The sequence below is a fragment of the Oncorhynchus tshawytscha genome, linkage group LG11 (genome assembly GCF_018296145.1).
Source record: "Oncorhynchus tshawytscha isolate Ot180627B linkage group LG11, Otsh_v2.0, whole genome shotgun sequence".
NCBI lineage: Eukaryota > Metazoa > Chordata > Actinopteri > Salmoniformes > Salmonidae > Oncorhynchus > Oncorhynchus tshawytscha.
The window spans coordinates 30,415,565-30,436,071 of NC_056439.1; the positions used below are offsets into that span (position 1 = coordinate 30,415,565).

General features: G+C 42.2%; 2 protein-coding genes across 2 annotated transcripts in view; both read left to right on the forward strand.

Annotated features, from left to right (window-relative positions):
* Positions 1-7,437, forward strand: part of LOC112233347 (homeobox protein SIX4-like) — a 7,983-nt gene extending 546 nt beyond the window's left edge. The window contains exons 1-3 of the mRNA XM_024400920.2: positions 1-336; positions 3,923-4,608; positions 5,563-7,437. The exon at positions 1-336 is cut by the window's left edge and continues 546 nt beyond it. Coding sequence (XP_024256688.1) covers positions 1-336; positions 3,923-4,608; positions 5,563-6,194 — 1,654 coding nt within the window. The 3' untranslated portion in view covers positions 6,195-7,437. The remainder of the gene's footprint in view (positions 337-3,922; positions 4,609-5,562) is intronic.
* Positions 7,438-14,095: 6,658 nt separating this feature from the next.
* Positions 14,096-19,101, forward strand: LOC112233348 (homeobox protein six1b). The gene is made up of 2 exons (XM_024400921.2): positions 14,096-14,935; positions 15,859-19,101. Exons 1-2 carry the CDS (start codon positions 14,376-14,378, stop codon positions 16,151-16,153), a joined length of 855 nt encoding a protein of 284 aa, XP_024256689.1. The 5' UTR covers positions 14,096-14,375; the 3' UTR covers positions 16,154-19,101.
* The last annotated feature ends 1,406 nt before the right edge of the window (positions 19,102-20,507 follow it).

Below are 20,507 nucleotides of genomic sequence, written 5' to 3' on the forward strand. Positions count from 1 at the left end.
GTCCAACCACTCCTCGCTGCAAGACCTATGGTACAAGGCACGGTATACCGAGGCAGAGAAAGCGCGTGGGAGACCCCTGGGCGCCGTGGATAAATATCGCCTGCGGAGAAAGTACCCACTCCCACGGACTATCTGGGACGGGGAAGAGACAGTATACTGCTTCAAAGAGAGGTCCCGCAACGCGCTGAAGGATCTCTACAAACAGAATAGATATCCCTCTCCAGCCGAGAAAAGAAACCTCGCTAAAATCACGGGACTCTCTTTGACGCAGGTCAGCAACTGGTTCAAAAACAGGAGACAGAGGGACAGAAACCCATCCGAAGCTCAATCAAAAAGGTGGGAAAGAACAAATCAAATATCCGTTGATTGCTTGATTTTACGCAAATAGCACAGTGTGCGTAATGGCACATTTAAATTGTACATTCATTACTAGGAATGATTTTTGAGATTATTGTTGGCAAGGTCGAGCTGGCTTGCCTTGTATCATACACACACATGACTGCCTCTGGCTATTGTATGGTAATCGCCCATAGAGCTTGGTGTGTGAGTTGAGAGCGTAAATAATTAACATTAGATAGAGTAATTCCGAAACAAAAAAGTGTGCCAAGTAGCAAACACGCCGCTAATGTTTTGAAATATGAGGCTGTTGACATCCAGATCGGGTTTCTTTTGAATGTTCGGGGGCTAAGAACATGGATACCAGTCCAACATTAGCTTGCTATATTCCGAATATAACTTTTACAGTCTAAATGGTGTTATAAATACGTTGTTTTATAGATTTAGCCTATAAGTATGAAACAATTATATAGTCTCCTGACAGTGTGTGTGTGTGTGTGTGTGTGTGTGTGTGTGTGTGTGTGTGTGTGTGTGTGTGTGTGTGTGTGTGTGTGTGTGTGTGTGTGTGTGTGTGTGTGTGTGTGTGTGTGAACGTGTGTGTGCGTGCGTGTGTGTTCAAAACGAACTGAATATCTCACCTGTGTGTGTTCAAAAGCTACTGAATACCTCACCTGTGTGTGTTCAAAACCAACTGAATACCTCACCTGTGTGTGTTCAAAACCAACTGAATACCTCACCACATTAATCACTTTAGCTGTTTACTTTTCCTTTTAAGCCGAGAAAACGGCCCTTCAGCGTTTCGTTTGAAAAACCACCACCCACAGGCAGGCAGATATATTCCCTTCTTTTTATGTTTTCTTCTTTATGAACAAAGCTCGTGCGCACCTGGTGGAGGTGATTTCTTTCTCTCGCACTCTCTCTCTCAATTCAATTCAAGGGATTTATTGGCATGGGAAACATATGTTAACATTGCCAAAGCAGTTGAAGCACACACACACACGCACATACACACGCACACACACACACTTCAAGAAAGATGATGTCATAAACAGCTCACAGGCATTTTTGCTCGAAGGACGTTTTTTGTGTTTGCAATCCACTTCATTCCAGTATGTGGAGGCCAATAATTATATTGCCAATGACTGAAAATTATTGTCCTTTGAGTGACAAAATAAGTGATTATAAGCCATAGTTATTAAGTTAATTTATGGAGAAGAGGATTAAGCTATCCGTCTTCAATAACTGGCTTGCAGGCCTCAAGACATGATTTCAGAGAGCGAGTCTTTTTTGTAGCGAGGGAAATGCAGCTGTTTCAGTCACTCACTCATGATGAAAAATACAATTGGAAATGGCATTGTTCGATTTCTTAATATTTTCTTGACATTACAAAACTTAAAATGTGAAGTTATGCAAACAAAAAAATAAACCAAAACATATACCAATCACCACCAAATTACAAATAAATGAGTTGACCATTTGTGTTGTCACGCTGCCACAGCTGACATTTGTCACCCTGGAATTTATTGCACCAAATGGTAGGTCCACTGTTGGTTGTATTGTCGTCCAAGCCTACTAGGTCCTGAAGGAGTTTAAATAAAGGAGAGATACAATTAAATGTATTCTCCACGGGGTAAAACTTTTGGTAGTCACTACTCCTCTTTGAAGCAATGTTTGTGAGATCTCCATGCTTCACCTCTGTTGTTGTGCCCACAAAGATTCTATAAAATTCTATATGTACTTGTGCTTGAGGTTTTATCACTATCTCAATTGGCTAAGACAGTTTGAGGGATCGATTAAGTTGCATTGACAAGTCAGCCCCATTTCTTAGTATGCAAGTAATAAGGTATTTTGCATGTTCAAATCAAAAAACAATTCAAATGTTATTTGTCACATGCTTTGTAAACATCAGGTGTAGACTAACAGTAAAAAGGCTTACTTACGGCCTTTCCCAACAATGCAGAGAGAAAAATAGAAAAATAATAACACAAACAATAAATACACAATGAGTCACTTGGCTATATACAAAGGGTACCGGTACTGAGTCGATGTGTGGGGGTATGATGTAAAAGAGATAGACATGTACATATAGGTAGGGTTAAAGTGACTAGGCAACAGGACAGATAATAAGCAGTAACAGCAGCATATGTGGTGAGTCAAAAGAGTTACTGCAAAAAAAGGATCAATGCACATAGTCCTGGTAGCTATTTGGGTAACTACACTGAACAAAAATATAAGCACAACATGTAAAGTGTTGGTCCCATGTTTCATTAGCTGAAATAAAAGATCCCAGAAATGTTCCATGCACAAAGGGAGCTTATTTCTCTCAAATTCTGTGCACAAATTTGTTTACATTCCTGTTAGTGAGCATTTCTCCTTTGCCAAGATAATCCATCCATAATCCATCCACCAGGTGTGGCATTTCAAGAAGCTGATTAAACCACATGGTCATTACACAGTTGCATCTTGTGCTGGGTACAATAAAAGGCCACTCTAACATGTGCAGTTTTGTCACACAACACAATGCCACAGATGTCTCAAGTTTTGAGGGAGCGTACAATGGGCATGCTGACTGCAGGAATGCCTACCAGAGCTTTTGCCAAATAATTTAATGTTAATTTCTCTACCATAAGCCGCCCCCAACATCGTTTTACAGAATTTGGCAGTATGTCCAACTGGCCTCACAACCGCAGACCACGTGTAACCACGCCAGACCAGGACCTCTACATCTGGGTTTCTTCACCTGCGGAATCGTTCTGATTGGCTGGGCCTGGCTCCCAAGTTGGTGGGCCTAATGCCCCTGTTCAGTCATGTGAAATCCATAGTTCGGGCTTAATGAATTTAGTTCAATTGACTGATTTACTTAAATTAACTGTAACTCAGCAACATCTTTGAAACTGTTGCATGTTGAATTCATTTTTTTGTTCAGTATATTTAGAAGTCTAATGAGGGTAGAAGCTGTTCAGGGTCCTAATGGTTCCAGACTTGGCGCATCGGTACTGCTTGCCGTGTGGTAGCAGAAAGAATAGTCTATGACTTGGGTGGCTGGAGTCTTTGACCATTTTTAGGGCCTTCCTCTGACACCGCCTGGTATAGAGGTCCTGGATGACAGGGAGCTCGGTCCCGGTGATGTACTGGGCCGTTCGCACTACCCTCTGTAGCCTTCTGTTTACAGGAAATGACCGTTTATTCCTTGGTAGTGAGTGATGCAATATTTTATTAATTTATGCAATGTTTACATCCCAACATACACACACACACAAACACACTACCACTCTGAGTGAGAAACACACAGGCACACCCACTTTCTCGAAATTCTCACAGGTCTGCCTATGATTATCTTGGTTTCAAAATCTGTCTGTCTCACTCACTCTGTCAATAGTAAAACTCCACCTCTGCGCTCACAAAAGACAGCAACATACTGTAAGTCAAACTAGTAGGACAACTTACTTCTCTGACCTCTATTCTGCCTCACACAATTCTATTATTTAAATCTATCAAAAGTGTAGAACAGGACATATTTCATTCCGACAGTCCCCGAGCATCTTTCTATGTCACTGTCCCTTCTCTCTGGCTTTTTTTCCCACAGTGAATCTGATGGCAACCACAGCACAGAGGATGAGTCTAGTAAAGGACAGGAAGAGCTTTCTCCACTCCCCCTCTCCAATTCATCTGATGGGGCGATGACCCATGGGGCCCTCCCCCTGCAGACAGGGTCTCTGGACAGTGGGTTGGTCATCAAACAGATTGGGGACATCAAGATGCCCCCTGGATCCAGCAGTGGGGTTCTCTTTAACGGGAACCTAGTGACCAGTAACCCCTCCACTGTCTTCCATAATGGTGGCTCGTCTTACCTCCAGGCCCCCAGCAACATCCTGTTCAACGGGCTCAACCTGGGTGTCCAGCCCCAGGCCTTCAACCCCCAGCGGCTCTCTGGGGGGGTCTTAATGGGGGGCTCTGGTGTGGACATGCAGATGCAGGCAGGCCAAGAGAAGGGGCTGGGCAGCTCCGGTGTGGACTACGCCTCCTACTCCGGCTGTGTGAACGGGGCAGAGGTGAAACTGGAGGGGGTTCACGGCATGGCAGCTCAAAATGCCGGCTCGTCCGTCCTCACGTTCAGTTCGTCCTCAGGGACGCTCCAGCTGGGCGGTTACAGTCAGGTCCATGTGCACAGCGGCATATCTGACGGCAACAGGGCATCTCTGCTCAACAGCAATGTAGGTCTTCCTCCTCTGCAGCTCCCCTCTGGCTCCTCCACCTCAGCACTCTCACAAGGTGGGTTGACTTTAAACTGGTTGTCAGTTCTATGTCAGCTACATTGAAAACTTAAAACCCACATTGAAGTTTTGCCGATAACGGTTATTGGTGAGAAATAATTATTGCTTAGAGTATTTTAGGATTTAATGTCTTCTTCATTGCTAATGAAAGATACATTATCTGTGCATTTACAAGAATATGGTGGTAGTTGACCCTAACCTTTCAAATATTGCAACCAAATCCCTTTCTTCTTCTTCAATAAAGTGAATGAGTCCTGGGTTGAAATAGCAATGGGTGTAGTCATCAGCTCTGTTATGTGTTCAATATGTCTAAGCTGCCTTAGCATTTGGCCTTCCTGACTTTGGGTCTGAGGCCAGAGGTTTGTTACTGCACTGCAATGAGTTGGGGCTCGACGTAAATGCCAGACACACACACACAGTCCATTATCTTGTGTGGCGATATATGGTGGTCCTGGAAAATTATAGAGATGAATAGAACACAGGTTCTGAAGTCATCATCACTGCACACTCTTGACCTCAGGGGGAGAGAGGAGGAGAATCTGTTTCAGACAATTACAGGGCTGAAAAACTTACTAACGAGGAGAGAGTCATTACAGCACTTACTTTGACAAAAAGCAGAGACTTCATACCAGGACAACAGAAAAGTAAAATAGAAAGAAAAAAATGCCTTTTTGTTGGCCCATAACAGACTTTTACATCAATACAACTCTCCTGGGTCCCACAGGGTCAGCTTCAAAACCCAGGTGTGAGAGAGACACGGCAGAGATTTCTGATGTATTTCTGCTGGAAGTTAAGAACATACAGCAACAGTACAGTAAGAGTGAAGCCAGAGATTTGGAAGACTGTTAGTCGAGTCGAGCAGGAGTTGGTTATAGTGGTTCAGAGATAAGGGTATAAAGTACTGTTTGTAAGGAGTATAAGATGTATAATGTCCTGTCATTGATTATCCCAGGTACAATCCAAGTGAACAATGTAGCAGTCAGTTCTTCCAGTGAGGACTCTTACCACCACCAGCACCATCAGGACAAGCTGGCCATGGCCCCCATGCATCCCAGCACAGTGCTGTACAGCATGGGCAACACTGGACAGACCTCCATCAAGAAGGAGCCCCTGGAGGGAGGCGGGGGCGGTGGGGTATACTCCTACCATCATGGCCTTCACCTGGACACCAGTGGGCAGCTCAGTTACTCCTCAGCCCCCCTAAACTCAGAGGAGGTCCCCTCTAGCCAGAGCCCCACCCCCTCCTCTGATGTAACCATGGTCAGCTCCTCCAGTCCAGAGCCTGAGGTCTACACCACCCTCACCGTCAGCACCCCTCTGATGGCCCAAACAGACCCGAACGGACACCACCTCCAGCCTGAGTACCTCAGGGGCCACAACCCACAACCTGTCCCCTCCTCACACCTCCTGGGCCCTGGCATGAACAACAACTACATGTCTGTGTCAGAGAGTAAGGTGGACGCAAGTGGCGATGGGGTGAATGAGATGGTGCGGGTCATGTGTGGGGAGATGGAGCCGGGGGAGGAGAAGGAGCTGGCCAAATTACAGACAGTGCAGATGGACGAGGATATGGCTGACCTTTAACCTGTAACCTATGACGTTTCATAAGCACTCATATCTGCCCAAGCAGTGATGTGGTGAATATTTTTACTTTTTTGTGTGTTTTTTTACCATTAATTTCTTCTAAGTGTTAAATTATTTGCTAATGTTGTGTTCATTTTACCTTACACTGCACTCTATTCAGATGCAAACCCCTTGGATTGGCACCATGAAGTCATCCTAATGAATGATTTTAAAACCCCCGATTCCTCTATGCATCACAGAAAGTCAGAACTAGAAGTCCCTTGCATGCATATGAACCACATTCTAAGTGTGCATTTTTTTATATACAACACCTGCTACTTCCCATTGAGTGGACTTGATCCACAGAAGCAGGTGTTGGAATGGCCCTGGTCATGTGACCAGGATGTTTCTCCAAACTAAATGCGTCATCTGGGTCAACTCAAAAAGGTCCTTCAGTAGGGGGAGGGGAGCGTCTCTGTGAAAATGTTCACTAAACCACTACAATTGCTGCACTGAAAACCACACATAAAACCACATATGAATAACAGGACCATCACTGTGCACAGCAGTTGCTGATTTATGCAATTTAGACCTCTTCAAATTCTCAGAAAGTCATTCAAGTCTACCATCCTCCATAGTACATTCATCATTTGTTACATATCATGTGGGCTGAGGATGATTCATCATATTTATGGCATGGTTTCTGTTCGGGGGACTTAAGAAGAAATGAATGTGCCTTTCTGCCCCGTAGAATGTCAGTCTGCACTGACCTCTCCTAATTTGCACTAGCATCAAAACACTATAACAGAAGATTGTAGCTTCAAAGAACCTACCTTTCCCTCTGGACTGATCAAACCATAGCAAATCTATACTGTGAAAACATATTTCAAGCTTCATTCATTATTGGAGACAGAGAGAGGTTATAAAGGGGTTGTGACACAGTCCGTATCTATTTAAACATAGTAAGACCACTATATGCTGTTTGTTCATTTTGGCAACAGTATATCCCATCATTCATTTTGAAATGTCTCTCAAACTGTCTCTGCAAAAATATACATCAGTTATATTTGTCTACACAGTAAGATGCAAGCACATTTATATTATTGACTGTTGTGCCTGTTTGTATGAGAAACTGGAAGGGGAGCATTGTGTTTGAGGAAAGAGAACCACATGCAGTCCGAAGTGTTTTTTATGGAGAGGGATTTCTATTGTGTCCCTTTGCATGGCAAACTGAGTTAAGAATATTAAAATGTCCTGGTTACTAGTGCCTTTTACTTTTAATTGTTATTTTCTAAATACGATTGAGTGTGACTAGCAAGTTCTCTACCCTCTATGATTGATGCATAGGTGCAGAGTGAGACACATACAAACTTCCATGGTTTTCAGATAAAGCAATTCCACTTTGGGTAATTGTCTGGTATTATTAGATAGGTGCATAAGCCAGACATCTCCTGTGATGTTGAGGTAGGGAGTAAGTGGGCCTCATACATCAACAAATGTATGTGGAGCACTTCACAACTGAAGACATGAACTCCACACAGACACACAACACAAAACCATAATACCCCATCTCTACCGCATGACCAACAAATGTAATTTACACATAACAGTAAGACATTAAGACACAGATCCATGTACATAGAGACTTGCCAGAACATTTTCCTTTGTCAGGTTCCATGACCTAAACCCTCACTCAGAGTAGAGCTATGAACAGACTGCAAACTGACATAAAGATTACATTACAGAACAACTTTGTCTACATGCTCTGATGTCATATACCAAAAATAAGCCATAGGCATGTGGTAAAACAGATTGTTTTTTATTTTAGCTTGAACTGTATGTTTGTAATCTGAAATGATGTGAATGTATTTTTCTAAATCTCCATACTGCATTAAAAGTTTATATTTATAAAAATATAAAACTGTTACTAGTTTTGTCATGAAAAAAGTGTTCCTTTGGCTCCTTTACCATGACTAAATTATTTCTAAATTATTTCTTAATTAAACATGTGAGTTGGGTTTGTGTTTAATGTTATGTCTACAGTGGACCTAAATTCTCCAGACGGGAAGCATACGTCTTCTATATATTTAAAAGGCTTAAAAAGCCAACCTCTGCGAGGATGGGGGTATAACAGGCATGCCCTGATCCAACAAGCCTAGAACTGCGCTCTGCAAACCTGCAGTGATCATTTGCACATGCCTGGCAACCTGGTGTTCATTAACCCTCCTATTCTCATCTCAGACGCCGTAATTCAAATAAACAGCAATGAGATTTCCAGAGGTACTGCTCTTAGGGGTGGGGGGTCCATAGCTCCACACAGTCCTATCCATGGGCCTTCTCCCTGGGATAACCCAGAGCAAGCTCTCCCTGCCTCACTCAGCTGATCCACATATGGATGAATGAGTCTGAAGGGTTGTCACTCACAGGCACTGTGTGTCTGTACAGAGATATCCTGAACTGCTCACATGGCTTTGGGGGATTTTTAATGATCTTCCACCCAATTCTGATTCTCTCCACCGGCTCCCAAGTAAGGCTAGTTAAGATAAAGGGGGATAGAAGGGGCGGGGGAATGGATGCATGGGTGGATAGGTAGATGGAGAATTTATAGTGGTTTTGAGACTGGACTTCAGGTCTTATCCTCTTTGTAGATAATTTTTATGGGTTCTATACGGATGACCCAAATAAACAGAAGGTGTTTGTCTCCGCTCATTCAATGGAGAGAGAGGGGGAGAGTGGGGGAGAAAAAGGAGAGGGAGAGGCAGGTAACTGGTGTATGGTTACCTGTGCACTGGTGACTTCGTTGCCATGGGCATTGGATTAGCTGATTGTTAGGTATCAGGTGATGCCTCCTGTAATATTGAAGAGGGTGAAACGGCTTTGTTGAAGCCCTGAACAAAGTCTGATTGGAAAAGGGAGCCAATGTTCTCATGGGGTGTGGGCCCCAGAAAGCTTCAAATTTCCTCTTTTTATTGTGCCTGTAGATTAGATGAAAATGAACAGCACAGTCAGTCCTTTTAAAGGAAGACTAAACACTATTTTGAAGAACATCTGTTTGCAATATTACTACATTATTTGTATTACAGTATAGCTTACAAGGCAACCTTAATAGATGGATGTATTGCATATTTAGAAAACAAAAAGTTTAAAAAGTAACTTATAGATGTGTAACTTTTAAAATAACACACTTTATACATGAGATGTGTCCAGCAGCTATTGTTCAACATCAAATACACCAATCCAACCACATAATAATGTTACCAAAAAGTTAAACAAGTAAGATGTATAATTTCGTCCACAATTTAAAACGTGCACTGTAAAACATGCGCGGGCGAGCAGTAAAAGAAGGGACCCCCCCAGAACCGAGGCCTTATTAAAAACGGTGACCTCTGATCTCTTGGATGGTTTCAAAGCTGACATTTAATGCGGCGCAGCAGACTGCAAGCCATATGTAACATGACCTGGGGAGCGCGGTACTCCGCTGCTCCACATCCCACTAATGAGAGGCCAGGGGTCGCTGGGTGCTGCGCTGCTCCGAAAGACCCACCACCAATGCTTTACCCACGGAGATTCATTTGTGGGGTTCCGAAAGTGAAATGTAAATAAATGAAGCTAAAGTTAGCAAATATAAGTACAATCATAAATTGATGTTTAAACGCGCACTCTATGGCGTTTACAGTGTGAGATGTGTGTGTGCCTAAAATCCATTGGGAACGACTGAGGTTAGCTTATAGGCCAAGTTGTTTTCGCCATCAAAACCACAACGCAATATTTGACTTCGACATCAGATAATTGAGTTGTTATCAGGCGTGAGAAAATATCTGCACATGTTCAGTCCTCCATCCACAACGAAAAATAAAAGGAAAGGTGCGACCTGGGGCAATTTAATGCTCGGTTCTGCACTATAACCGCAAAGTATAACATATGCGTAAAAACGGTCCAAACGTGCACTACACATGCCAGTGTGTTTCCACCCATATCTATATCTCTCCCCCCTCACACACACACGCACACGCGCACCGGTGCACGCACACATGTTGGGGTGTTGTTCTCCACTGAAATGGGATATGTTGAGAGAGAGGCAACAGCTGGGAGTCCGCATCATCGCCACGCCACACTGGTGAAATTGTATTTCCCATAGAAACACACCACTCTGTAACAGGAGGGACGGAAATAAGACTCATATGACTATTAAGGAGTTTGACTTTGTCTGAAAGCAATACAAACATGACAGCTCCTTCCCCCATGCCAAATGTCACCTAATCAATGTTTACTATATATGTTTTATTAGTTGTGTTACCAACACTCATAGGCCTTTCAAGATAATGGTGAACTTAATTTAGCACATAAAAACATGAACACTAAATATTCTCTCCAAATAGCCTAATTAATTGGAGGGTCCGTTTTACGCATTGTGAATATCAAATCTCGATCTGTGCATAAGGTCATGGGGTTGTTGTTTATAAACTGGCGCCCCCTCCCTACCAGTAACCTACACATTGTCTGAAACTAATGGTCAAGTGGTTTAGAAAATGAGGACGACACATTTCAAAACATTGTGGTTGTTTTATTACATAGAACGCTACGGTAAAGCCTCTTAATCGAATTATCGTTTAACAACATCAGGACCAACGTTTGTTTACTAACCTGCTATATAGCCTTTTGTAGCCTATGAGGTAGCACTGCGAGGAAAGTGAGCCGTAATGATTTTGATGGGAGGTGACCGCAGTGCTCTTATACAAGGCTAATTTTCTAACATGACAGGAAACTCTGTTAAGCTGATAATTGCGGCTCCAATTTCATTTAACTCACTCATGTCAACAGTTGTGTTTTGAGAAAGCAACCAATTCGGAGTATTGCACTTAAAGTGATGAATAGGCTTGTATGTTTTACAACAAAAATGTAGGTCTGGGCAGGGCCTATGGGCCAATTCAAACTAATAGTATTGAGAGAAAAAAAGTCCTATTGGGCTCATTAATAATCACATATCATATACTTCGTCTCAAGTGAGTGAGTTAAATTATCAAAAGATTCTGCAAAAAAATCCTAAAATTGTACTTACAAAGACAACAACATTAGGGTTATAAAAATATAGTAATCTAAGCCAGACTTGATGTTGTCTAACGGCACTCATTTTTGTTTAAAAATGTTTGCTGCATACTTTGCATAGTTTGAAGATATATAGGCCTATGCAACGAATTATACGGGGTGTCAAATATTATAGGCCCACCTTTTCATTTAAAATAGTTTTACAGCAATGAATTATTCGGCCTGGGCTATGTCTCAAATTATTTTGATTTATCCAAGTAGGCTAGATATATTAAGGAAAGCCATGGACTACATAGGCTACATTCCAAATGTTTCAGCCAATATGAACAGTATCAGCATTGTTCCAGTCAACAGCTGAAATAGCAGTTTTGATTAAGCGAAAACCATCTGCTTGCTTGTGTGAACCCGGTCTTGCTGGACTTTCATCATTTTACTCTCTCCTCCCTTTTATAAAGAAAAAAGCTTCAGTCACAAAACGCCACATATAGACGGTTTGATATGAGATATGCTGACGTTTTTATGAAGTGCTTTCTCGGTATGTATTTGTGGATTGTTTTCTTTCTCCCTCTCATGTTCCATCCACCGACGTTGTGTGCAGTAGCAGAGACGTCGCCAATCGTCATCGTTGCCCGAGGGCAGTGGAGGGGAGTCCACATCTTGAAATAATCACGACCTGAACTAAGATTGGGCACGTCCCCCTGGCTTCTCGGGTTAAAGGAGGAGGCGCGGCGCAATGTGGTAGAGATATTAGAGAAACCTGAGAGCGGCACATAAGACAGCTCATTTGCTGGAGCGCTGGGGTTTAGAGAACTGAGCGGAGCGAACCCCATAGGCCTCCGCCTAATGTCGAGGACCGACCGGTCAACTGCACAATATGCACCTTTTATTCACTGAATGATGGGGCCTTCGTTTTCGATAGCCCACCTCAACGTATTTCATAAATTCTTGTTTGTTCTAATTTGCATGACAGAATGCACATCTCTCAGCCAATTGAGGGCTATACTTTGGATGCTCGTTTGATGTTGTTTTCCTTTATAATCAATACAACTGGGAATAGATCGAGCAATTATACATTATTGTCCATGGATTCATCAGGAGGCAGTTAAATTGAGATCATAATAATCTCAGCAAATGGTTGGTTCTTACACTTCACTTATTGCATACCCTCGTTCATTTGCTTTTACGATGGAAGTTCCATTTACAGCAGTGCCCCTAAATCATTTGTATAATCTTTATGGTATAAGCCATTATTTTCAAACAGATTAAGCTGGATATTCTAGATTCGCCTCTCATCCAAGCACGAGGTTAGTTTTTACATGTGTCTAAAACCACAGAAATGTATTAAACCAACGCTCGATTAAACCCTTTTAACTGGTAGGCCTAGTGGTGTGTAGAATACCAAATATGTTAACAGTGAATTACCTATAACATTTAACCCGAGATCTATATTTCATATGTAAAATCAGATATTGGTTAAAGATGTAGGTCTAACGGACAGAATAAATAATATTGGAAATAATATTGGCTGGCCTAGAAATGCTCCTTTCCGGTGTCTACTTCTCAACGTGTTGCCGGAGAGTCAAGTTGCAAATCCTGGGAAAGATAAAGAAATTTGATCTATCCTTCAAAACAACGACTCAACGACCAAGAGCCCGTGACTCACATAACTCATTTACTAATGGATAGGTTTTATGTTTCACGCCACAACATTGAGGACAGCAGTGGAGAGACGATTTATCTCCAGGGAAATAACCTTGGGGAGGCCGGAATAAAAATTTACATCATTTCGTAGAAATATAAAGATTTCACACCATAATAAATGAACAACTAATGCAGTACTATTAGTAGCCTAAAATGTACTGATGCAAATTGAAACGAAAAAAAAAAATCGAAAGCAGATATAACTGAACATCAAAATGATTCAATGTATGACTAATGGTTTAGCCAATGATTTTGGAAATTGAAAGAATTAAACAAGCAGCAAAAAAAAAACATTTAAAAAAATAAATACATAATAACAATAATATCGATGGAAATGTCCATCGATGTGTTAACACATAGGATAGGCCGATGGTGCACATGCGTAAAGAGGAGTCACACCAATCAAATATAAGGCATATACGTCATTACTGATGCACAAACTGGATATCATAACGGTTGGTTCATTGGGGCTATTATTTGGACAAAGTTAGAGGAAATATATTTAATCAGATTCCAGGTTCTATACCACACGATGCCTTTTGCAAATCTCAGTTGAAAGCTCAGTAAAATATCCTACACGTGTTAGGCGACTATATCTTTCATCAATAGACCATCTTGCAATATTGACATAGAAGCCTTACAAAGAACTATCCTAAGTTATTTTTGGAATAAGATGTTTATTCACATTATAAATACCTGTACGTTTCTTAACGTTTCTTTCCTGTCTAAAAGCCCCAACCTTTTTGGCAGGCACTCGTACGTAATGGCACGTATAACTATCATTGGAAGTTATTAAATTATATCACCTCATAAAATACACTACTTGATAATTAATAGACTATGAAAAATAGGAGAGAAATACACAATCTGCGTGCCATTAACTCTGTGGCAAGATGAGGGCGGTTTAACAGTGACAATAATTAATAATGCATGGTGATGCAATAAATTACTTCAGCTATATTCATCGATCTCTTGTACTTCACTTCAAGCCTTGTCTGGAACTTTCCAAAAACATGGGAGGTCCTGCATGAAGAGAATGATAAAAATGCTCTTTAAGAATCTGTAATAATTGATTAGCATTTAGGTACCTTTGCTCCCTCAGCTAAAGCTGGAGAGGAGTATGGGATGGGGGGCTCCAATTTCAGCCCCTGACGTACTCCCTCCAGGGAGGAAACGGAGCTGCAAACCCAGTTCTGCTCGGCTGCCAGGGTATAGGGCAGTGGGAGAGCCAATCAACGAATCGCGCAGCGCTCTCTTTAAGCCTGACATATCTCCAACAGGAACAAATTGTCCCAACAATCAACATCCGAATCTCCCGTGCGCATCAGGGGTGGAGTGGATATTGTCCGGACGCCGGATTGCACTGGGTTCTGGAACACAATAACAAACCAGTGAAGAATATATAGACAGAAAAACAGGATATCGTCGTTGGGCTGGGGATTGAGACCCGACATCATGTCAATACTACCTTCGTTTGGGTTTACCCAGGAGCAAGTCGCCTGCGTCTGCGAGGTCCTGCAACAAGGAGGTAACCTGGAGAGGCTCGGTCGTTTTCTCTGGTCTCTCCCAGCTTGTGACCACCTCCACAAGAATGAAAGTGTACTGAAAGCAAAGGCGGTGGTCGCCTTTCACCGAGGGAACTTCAGAGAGCTATATAAGATCCTGGAGAGCCACCAGTTTTCCCCGCACAACCATCCCAAGCTGCAGCAGCTGTGGCTGAAAGCGCACTACGTGGAGGCGGAGAAATTGCGCGGCCGACCGCTTGGAGCCGTGGGGAAGTATAGGGTAAGAAGGAAATTCCCTTTGCCCCGCACAATCTGGGACGGCGAGGAGACCAGCTATTGCTTTAAGGAGAAGTCCAGGGGTGTTCTTAGAGAGTGGTACACGCATAACCCCTATCCCTCCCCGCGAGAGAAAAGGGAGCTGGCCGAGGCCACGGGACTGACCACTACGCAGGTCAGCAACTGGTTCAAAAACAGACGCCAGAGAGACAGAGCCGCAGAAGCTAAAGAAAGGTATGTTTTCACCAAAAAAGTACAATCAAATGTTGCCATAGTAGGATTAATAGTAGGAAAGAATAAACTAAACATAATCACATGCGTAATTTACCAGAGTTTGAATTTTGTTGAATCAATTCCCAACTAATTTATTTAAAGTGACATGCCCTTATGCTGATTTTTAGAAGGCCCAACTAATATTACAATATATTTATACTAAAGGGTTTTAACCATTTTAAATTACAATTTATCCACTGTAAATTACAAACATTTAAACATTTAGTGTGATACCCCAAAACAAAAACCTATGGCCAACATACGTTTGAAATGGAACCAATGACAAACTATTGACTGTATCCTTATAATTTCGATAGTGTTCTAAATATTTCTGGCATCAGAATAAGTTATAGCTATTTAGACAGTGATACATGTATATTTGGAGCTACAGGTCACGGTTTCAGTGGTCAAGATATGGAATCATTATGATAGAAGACATTATTCTCATGCAATAATTAAAAGTATTGCGTGTGATCAAACGTTTCCCTTTTGCAATTGAAATGTCAAAATAAAAAAAATGGATTGAATATATTTTTAATTGCATTATCCTAAAGTTTAAACCAATTTTGGATTGGCTTGTTCTTGGCTTATAATTGAAATGTCTAGCTTGTATTTGGCCTATCGATTCTGTAAACCTGGGTCCAAGATTGTTTATTCACAACCGAAAATCAAATCCCACGAAATCATGCAACAAACCAATGATGACAGTACTCAACTTTTGCATAGTTAAAATAGTTACACGACAATACGAGTGTTAGGAATTGGTTGGGCTATATGTTGACTTGTTTCTTTTTGTGTTACAATCTTTATAGTCCTCAAAGTGGTATGATAGTATGCTATAAACATTTATATTTCTAACGTCTTTACATATCTTCCCTTCTCAGAGAAAACAGCGAAAACAACAACTCCGGTAACAACAAACAGAACCAGCTGTCTCCCCTCGATGGCGGCAAGTCGCTCATGTCCAGCTCGGAAGATGAGTTCTCTCCACCACAAAGCCCTGATCAGAACTCTGTGCTTTTGCTCCAAGGAAATATGAGTCACCCCGGCGTCTCCTCTTACCCTATGACGGGTCTCGGTGGCGCACAGCCGGTGCATGGAATGCACGGACACCCGCACCAACTCCAAGACTCGTTGCTGGGACCTCTAACATCGAGCCTTGTGGATCTAGGCTCCTAAAGGCAAACTGATACTATCTTTTAAAAGACTGATAACTCTACCAGCTTGAGTACATATATGAAATTACACTATGGTACCTTATAACTAGACTGACCTCTGTCTGTCGTTAAATTTGGTTAGAACTATAACGCAATTATTTTATGCGCTTATCCTGACTTAGGAGGTACCCTCCTTCCCGTGAAAATACAATCAAACCCCCTTTTACGAACTCTTAAGTCAACGAGACACTTAAACTGGACTGCCCTTTTGCTTAATTTATGATATTTTTTGTTCAGATAAAATTTATAGCAACCTCCTGCTATGGAAACTAAGAAGCGACGTTTTCATTAAAATCCTATTAGTTTCCAATAAAACAAAAAGAGACGTCAATTTGTTTAATGTGTATTATTTGTATGTCCAGTCAATAAAATAAATAGCATTATATCATAGCCTATATTCATCCCTCAAAGATATGTAGAGCATAGAGAACAAATATGGGCTATAATAAACCAAAACATTTTGGGCACGTTTTCTTCCTTGGTATAGCATTGAGCCATCTACATTTTACGCACGTCCATGATAGCAAACAATACAAAATATCTGTTCAACTTTTGGGCAGGGTGTATTCGAAAAGCACATTTAGTTTCTTAGGCCTCTATGTCACCATTTGGATGGATAGAAATCACGGTCAAAGTTCTCTGTTTAACTCTCCAGACAAAATGGACATATTTAATCTTTCCTTGAAATTGTTGCTTTAATTTTCACCCAACGTGGAATTTCAGATATGTTAATGGAGTTAAAACTCTAAACATGATCGATTCAGAATAACAACAAAACATCCGGATTGGGAACTGTAAAATGTGGGGCCCAAACTGTTATAATTCGTTAAAAAAAAGGACCACGAGGTATGCACAACAAAGTCGTTTTGTCGATGATATTTAAAGCCATGTTTTGCCCAAGGCGAAGAAGCCTGGTTCTCGCCCGTGCTCCATGAGCGCTGCGGATCATTACGTCTGTGTTGCGGTGTTTACTTTGCTCTCTCCAAGTGTTTGTTCTGTCGGTTCTGGGCCACGGAAAAGCAACACCATCTGCGGAAGGCGTGATTTTACATTAATCTGTAGCCTACTACGAAGAACAAATAAACCTCGAAATTGATTTATGTTTTTTAAATACTCCCTCCTTCATCCTTGTTCAACATCATGCACAACTTTTAGAATTACAATACAATTAGTATTGAACCCTGTTATCACTCATGTTATGGGCTAACTATCCTATAATAATGATGGGATTTGAAAGCTCAATGATAAAACCACCATCACCAACAACAATAATAACAACAGTAGCCTAATCTGCTTCTTATTGTAGTTATTAGCATATTACTAAAATTGTCTTATAATAATACAAACAACATACAAATAATAACACTACTGTAATAATATGAATAATTGCTGTTGCAATCATTGTCATTCGAATATATCGAATAGGCAAATTTAAGACTGATTTGTATAGGGTCTACAGCCGCGTTAGGCTGTAAAGCAATCCTCAAAGGACAACAACATTTATAGCGTACTTTATGGGCCAAATATCTGCGTCATATTTTGAAAAATGTCTCACTTGCACTCCAAAAGTTTCTGGTAACAGAGGACAACTCCTCTGCCCCCCTACCCCTTCGGCTCATGTCAGGGTAAATTGTTTTGAACAGAGAGCACGGAGGATTTCCTGGGCCTAATCTGAACCAGTTGCTGCTAGCATTAGATCCTGATTGCCAAGATTGCAGGGCTATGCCCGGCTATAGCACAAGGAACCCTGGCCTGGGGCAGTCTGCATCCCAGAGGCGGTTGTCATTTGGGACTGTTTCTTAACCTATCATGACCACCAACCTACCATGTCTACCAAATACAGTGGAGTGAATATTTACCATTTACAGCCATGCAGTTTATATTTTTAAGTGATGCGGTTGTTACATTTTGAATAGTTTTCTAATAATATGTTATACTACCCCTACAGCTACCATACTACTAAAATAAACTTGAAACTAGTTATGTCTTGGGATTCCCTGTATATAAATATATCCTTTGAATCTAATATGCAGGAACATTTGGACCTCATTTGAACTCTAAATAAAGCAGGAACCTGTTATTTTATCAACCCCACTGTATTTGACTTACAGGAGACACATAAACAAGTCTGTCTCAAAAAAGTGCCAGGGACTCAAATGTAGGTTAGGAATTTTCTGCACTCTGCCTCCCACTCACAAATAATGTGTAGAACACCTTTGATTGACAAAATAGACTCTTTAGACCAAATTTGCACAAAATCTCCCATGTGACTGCAGGCAGAGAAAAAATATAGCCTGATTGGCTAACAGCCAATAACAAAGGCACCAAAGTGAATGTGCCAGTAAATCTAGGGACAATATGTCTGGTAAAGGATGGACACACGAGAGATTACTATGTGCCATACAGGAATTAAGCCATCAATGTCACCTCTACAGGGGTGGAAATAGAATATGAATTCAATCTCTTGCGGAAACTCCAACAAGGCTTTTAATCATGCCTGAATTCCACACTTCGGATCCCAACCGAACACGGTGCGTTCACACTGGACAGTTAACATGGATACACGCATAAACTGTGAGTCTACTGTATTTGGCACACAGAGCATTCCTCCGTTCAGTTCTACACGTGGAGCCATGGTGCAGCAGTGCAGCATGTGTAGGAGAAATAGACCTAAGCCTCAGGCACTGGGCTCCTTCATTAGAGCTGAATGTGATGTGCCATCAGGTTCACTGTGAGCTGACTAGAGCCAATAAGAGCAGCTGCTAATGGACAACAGAGTCGTCAGAAGGGCATTTTGTTTTTCATGGATATGACTTGCAGTGGCATTAAATCAATGGCAGGAAAGACCTTGTCGGGTGTAAATAAACATATAGAGAGTAAATTAAAGGCCGCAGTCTGTTCTAAAGCGTGGGAGAGGGTTCTGGTATGTCGATTTTGGTAAGCACTTAGAGTGAGTAAAATGATCCATCTACAATGAGGACAAAGCAAAAGGTAAGGAACTGTTCTTGGGCTGGCATTCTCAGGTCTAGTGCCTGCAGGGAGCCTTACCCCTACATGGGAGCATTGTGTGAGACAATCCCAGGTATCCATAACCACGGGCTGTATGAGGGGTGTGGGCATGGGGAGGTGGAGGTAGAAGAGGGGTGATGATGGACAAAAGGATCTTTTCAGGTCTGCCGCAGGGACGGGGATGGGGGCAGGGTGGCGGGGTTGTGGGGAGATTTCCTTACCAATGATGCATGGATCTGACAACGCTCCAGCCTGGCTTGCCCAGAGGCAGACTGTGTGTGTGCAAGAGAGAGAGCGTGTGCTATAATCCAGTGCTATACCCCTTTGAACAGCTGTTCTCTGTAGTGTGTCTTTGTAAATTTTGGGAGTGTGTTGTTCGTTATAAACAGCGCACTCCATAGAAAGTCTCCTCTCAGACAAGTGGTCAAGCAGGAAGCCTCTGGTACAACAGGAAGCTCCAAGTAGCGTTGGCGAAATAAATATTTATCTCTATCTCCCACTATGCTGAGTGATGCATGACCCAGAGTTCAAAGACAAGGAGGAGCACAGACTCCTGATGCTCCCAAGCTATTAGGGTGTAAGATAACATGTGTGTCAAATGAAGGGCGTCATGTAGATGAGACAATGAATGGGAATTTTTATATATTTTCCAATATATAAGGTGATGGACAAGATGCAACTCGATTCTGATGCATTTGAAAGCGTCTTGTAAAGAGAAATATGCCTGGAAGGCCCGGGCTCATGTAACCAACCCTTACAAAGACAAAGCTTGTCCTGGTTTCAGAAAATCAGATATCGGTATTTTAGGAGCTTAGCAGGAAAAGCGATATCTAGATCTTTTTTGTTGTACTTTTACCCCTTTTTGTCCCCAACTGGTAGTTACAGTCTTGTCCCATCGCTGCCACTCCCCTACGGACTCAGGAGAGGCGAAGTCAAGAGCCATGCGTTCTCCGAAACATGACCCTGCCAAGCCGCACTGCTTCTTGACACTGCTCGCTTAACCCAGAAGCCAACCGCACCAACGTGTCGGAGGAAACACTGTCCAGCTGGCAACCAGAGTCAACTTGCAGGCACCCGAAGTCAGCTTGCAGGCACCCGAAGTCAGCTCGCAGGAACCCGAAGTCAGCTTGCAGGCACCCGAAGTCAGCTTGCAGGAACCCGAAGTCAGCTTACAGGAACCCGAAGTCAGCTTGCAGGCAACCGGCCCGCCACAAGGAGTCGCTAGAGCGTGATGGGACAAGGAAATACAGGCCAGCCAAACCAGCCAGCTGTGACACAGCCTGGGACCGAACCCGCGTCTGTAGTGA